General features: G+C 46.0%; 1 protein-coding gene; it reads right to left on the bottom strand.

Annotated features, from left to right (window-relative positions):
- Positions 1–4,174: 4,174 nt before the first annotated feature.
- Positions 4,175–5,171, bottom strand: GSTUM_00005570001 (uncharacterized protein; the record flags this gene model as incomplete). XM_002837697.2 has 1 exon in its annotated part: positions 4,175–5,171. Exon 1 carries the CDS (start codon positions 4,388–4,390, stop codon positions 4,175–4,177), a length of 216 nt encoding a protein of 71 aa, XP_002837743.1. The 5' UTR covers positions 4,391–5,171.

The following is a 5,171-nucleotide window of genomic DNA, read 5'->3' as shown; positions in this document are numbered from 1 at the left end:
AGAGCTTTGAATAGGGAGAGCTACCGGTACTCTAGCACCGGTATAGTACTTGGTGTTAGCATCCTGGTAAGTGGCTGGCATGATCTGGTAGCATGGTTCCTTGATTCCAGATGGTTAAACGTAAAAAGCATGACCTTGTACTGCATCGTATGATGCTGAACTGTACTCGTACAGGGAATTTGAGCCCTACTTCAACTATGTGATGCTTTTTCGTGTCCAGGAACTTGGAGATGTGATTTTATATCTTTACTCCTTTAGTATAAACATGACAAGATGCCCGGTGTCGGGGCGCTTAAAAAAAATACCGTACCTATAATGATGTATAATATAATGTCTTGAGCACACCTAGTTTAGCAAGAACTGTTAGAAAAGTGCTAGATAAAATACGGAACCAGGATAAGAAAAGTGTGGACCTGTGATTGGAGGTCTACTACACACATGGGAGTTCTTGACTAGGTGGCCCTACTCATAAATGGGAATGATGTATCTACATGGTAGATTAAGTACACACCCCCAAAACATCTGACCAACATACATGCGAAGATGAAAGGCTAACCGCCTTCTTTCCCCGTTGTTTCTGTGCTTCTTGCTTTCTTTTCTCTTCGATTGCTTTTCTCCTTAATTCTTTACTCTGAACAATTTCAATACACAATCAATCCTTTATCTCGTCCAGTCCAATAGCTACATGGCCATTTCTAACAAGAGCGATATATATCCGGGGTCCTTTGTACTTCGGTTTAAGCAAAGACCTCCAGCAGGAATACAGACGGCTCCCATTTATGTCAGACTGTACTCTACAAACTCTCTATCGCACTTTTTCTTGCTTGGCAGAGGGAGCTTTACCGCCCGCTAAAAAAAAAGAGAGAAAGGGAAGGCCTAGAACGGGGCTAGAGTATACTATATAAGAGGAAAAATGAAAAGTTTACATGCAAAATACCAGAATGAACAATAACCCTTCAGTGAGCGAAGCGCTACGATAAGCGAGCGTCCGCAGGGGCGAATGATACGGCTCAAGATCTCAAGCGGGATCTTGCTAGTGCTCGAGTACTGTAAGGTTAAAAGAATTGTGCCCCCAATTGGATCATCTGATAGAGCATCTGATCAGATATCATTCTTGCCCACTACTACCAACCACTCCGGAATTTCAATATTCCCAGAAAGCCAGACGGAACTAAAGGAATAATGTGAAAAGAGTGAAGGGAAAAACGAGATCGACAGATATCTTAGACTTGGTTGAAAATGCAAAACAGGGCTTCTAACAGGGTTCCCCCACGGTCTCGGGGCCACGGACTGGAGTACCAAGCACCACCGAGGAAGCTGGGCAGCCTCTAACTTATGAGAGAAGTCCGCTCATAGGAGCAACATCTGAGCATGACAATCAGGCCCGTAGCCAATGGCAAGGGATGGAAGGAAAAGATACTGGGCGGTGAGGATGAAGGGATGATATGACTGATGCCTCATGATTGCCTCCTCGCCCATACCTATTCCAAATATTATACAAACAAGTAGAATGAAGGAGCTGGGTGACAGGAATCTCAATTGGTGAATATGCCTTTATGCTTATGGGTAAGTTTTGGTGCTTTGCCTGCTGCCTCGGATAAGGTCACTTTTGGGAGCACCTCACATTCCGTACAGAGCTAGCTTATTTTTTTGGTACTTGTATGTCAGCTTACCGGTACCTCACGCTGCTCAGGATCTTTTGCATTATACATTTATCAGCTCACTGATCACCGATCGCCACTGTACAGTAGGGGCTCGAATAAGCGGAGTATGTGCTATGTGGCCTAAAATTTGGAAAAGGTGCGAAAAACACTCCAAAATAACAAAATAGCTTTTCCTAACATATAAAAGAGAACGAAACAACAGACCTTACAAGGAGAGGAAACTCTAACGTCTTAACACATTGCCCTGTTGTTCAAGCTCTTACAGTACTCTATGGAGGTATCTGGCTTCAGCTCTGCGGCACAAATACAGTAATGTGCAATAGAAGAAAAGTTAAGATATTCGATCTGATCGTGGTAGAGGTTGCATTGCTTTCACCCCAGCACTAAACAAGGGGAGGGGAGGGGGAAATACCACCAAGGGGATTCATGGCATCCTATGCGCAAAAAACGTAGTTTCGCTTCGTTGATGGCCCCAACGGCCAGCCAAAAACACCGCACCTTAGAAAGGCGGGCAAAATCCACGCAAGAAGAATTAAAATATTATGTGTGGAGCAGCTGAATGAGCAAAGACTTCAGTGAGAGCTACAGTGAGCCAAGGCCTATGATAGAGTGATCCCAATGGCAGACATGCGTGGTTGTGTGGGAGCATGACGTTTGTTGGTGGTGGAGAGTGTGCGTCTCGTACCCCCTCCTATTTGGGGGTCCACCTCGGCACCTTGAGCAAGTCACTCGCAACGCTTTCATTCCTCACTTTTCCTCCATGGTGTGCTTTTACCTCCCGACGCAGATCATTTCGCCATGAGCCTACGGGAGCGAGCGTCCCCGCTCGGGGTCACGAGTGGGGCGGGGCCTTGCTAGTCATGCGAGTATCACGGCTCCTTTCTCTCCCAATATTGTTACCTATCAAGGATAACCGAGCAACCACAGGTAGTAGGGGCAAATTTTCTCTGAATAGTAGGCTTAATCTAGTTCTGTGACGACTCCATGAAATCCCTTACTTTTCGGAGCCGTAGGAAGGATTGGGATAGCTCGGGTTGGGGCACTTATTGAGGTAGTCTCCGAATTTACTGAGCGCTGTTCACCATGAAGATCCTCACTTATAGTCCCGGCCAGTTGGAATGTTCTGTGGAAGCATTTTTTCGCGTTACTATTGGGTAGTGTTTAGTTATAATTTGATTGGTGACAATACCTGTACGATTGATACGGCGATTTCCCGAACCGCCCCGAGCTTACCGCACTTCTGCATACAAATTCCCTAACTGGAGGTATTGTGATACTTCGGAATTAACAGACGTCAAGAATTAATTGGTACATCGACAAGAGACTGGAGAAGTAGGGTTGCTCGATATTGGAACTTGTATCACTTCTGTGCCCCACAAATTTGCTCCTTAACCAGTTTTGAGGAAGTTCACCAAATTAAAGGGTGTTTCCTAAACTACGTGCAGCGGTACGAATTAGGGATGTATGGATATTATGTCGGATGAGATGTGATCTAATAGTAGACAAATACTGTGCCATTAGCAAGTACCCTATCTATTCACGTCTGATGGGTCCCCGGAGTCTCAAAATGTAAAGGCCTCTCGTGTGTCCGGCCAGGCCTATACGGTTCCTCAATTACCAGCTGGGCAGAAGCACTTTGTCATCAAGAGGAATTATAGAAAGCTTGAAGAAGTACCCAACCCACTACTTACGAGGATGCATCTGGTTACCTTCCTTTTTTTTTTAAGACCCTTCTGTTAGATCATGGGTTTGTAGAAAGCTCCAGACTACACGCAGGCAGCAAATCCAAGCTTTGGTTGTCTTTAATTTATTTAGGGAAGATATATATCGTTATAAATTTACCTTCCATTTGATGCCCCATAAGCATAGTAGCTTATGTATCATATACTTTATTCCTAGCGCTATAGATTCTAAGTGAAAACGCCAGATCTAGCGCTCCTAGTGCATTTTACCAGACCCCCAGATACTTATGGTGGATTTAAAAGTAGTCTAATTGTATTTTAGGTTACATGTGAAAACTAACCGGATTTATATTTGTTAATAATATTATGGAGTGTTTGTCTATGGTGGGGTCTTCCCGGGGCGCTATTTTAAAATTTACAGTTTTATCGAGTCGAGTGATAAACTGTGCCCCACATAGTTTTAGATTTGAAACCGCGCTCGACTGGTTTCCGACAAGGGAGATTAGGCAGTCATAGGGAGGGGTAGCCTCTGGTGTGGGGAGCTGGTGGGGGGAGCATAGGAGGCATTTCCACTGCTAGGGGCGTCGCGTACCTGTAGTAATGGATAGGTTTGATGGGGACGCGCAATGTTGCTGCGTATATACGCAATGTAGGGTGTGTGTATTCATCACCGTAACCACCGCCGCCACCACTGTTCGCTCCCCCGCAAGAGATTGTGAGGTTCTATGCTCAGGCTTTAGCCTCACCCTTCTTCTCTCCCTTTGTAAGCTTGATGGGCGTAATGGCATCGCAGGAGCAGCGTTCGTTTTCTCCTGACAGCCTCCCCTATCACCTTCGTGGTCTTCCTCCGGCGTTGGGGAACTTCCGCGGATGTCTCCCCATTCTTTGATAACTATAATACCCACTCATATTTGGGCACTTTTCCTGCCCCACTTTCGGCGAACGGTTGTCACCGCAGAGACCCTTGCTCGCTCGCAGGAGCAGGTGTGTGGGAGAGGAAAGGGGGAAGCGGAAATGTGGAGATGGGCTACAACAAGCCCTCATTTCTCCCTTCAAGCATAAACCCACTGTCTCGATCTCCTTGTGCCAAAGAGAACTACCGATCGTTGTTCGGGAAGACTTGTAGTCTTACAGGGTCGTCTGAGGATGACAAAATCTGGTCCCGAGAACCTAGTTGGCCATGTAGAGTTAATGGTATAACGACTAGGGAACTCCTAGGGCTCCTTCAAACCCGCTCCTAACGCTCATCTTCTAAGGTATGATAAGACGTTATTTTTTGATCGAACCCCACGAGTCATATATCCCGGTATCTGTCCAAGACCCCCCCCATACATAATCTAAGTTGTCGATCTTATCCCTAGATTTTAGGAGATAAGCTCCAAGTAATTCTCTGTGGACTTCGGGGCGAGGACTATCATGGGGAGTATGGATTTCACCAGCTCTTGGTAGGCTGGCCCCTCAAGGCCATGGAATATCGAACCGTAAGAAACCGAGCGGCATTAAATCTTAACCTAGGCCGTACCGAAAGTGCAGCGCAAGAATCAATTGCCTCAAGAGCCCAGCATGCACTCGAGGTCAAGCCGCGGGTCGTTGACGGCCTATTAATACTACGTCTGCCGGGCATTGTCAAATGCACGAAACTAATACCGGTAGTTCAACATACCGTAAAAACTCGCTTTTCATTAACTGGCCTGGACTAGGACGGTTCGAAATCGACAAAGTTGCCAAAATAGATGATAGGCCGGGTATCTCTTCCTTTTTTTCTTCTTCGAAAACTCCTGGAAACTTAGCCTTCTTAGTACCGGGGATTGCAAAATGTCCCGGC

This window comes from Tuber melanosporum, assembly GCF_000151645.1.
Source record: "Tuber melanosporum whole genome shotgun sequence assembly, scaffold_2, strain Mel28".
Classification (NCBI taxonomy): Eukaryota; Fungi; Ascomycota; class Pezizomycetes; order Pezizales; family Tuberaceae; genus Tuber; species Tuber melanosporum.
Note: the sequence above shows the minus strand (reverse complement) of the source record. Positions and strands in the feature narration are given on the sequence as shown.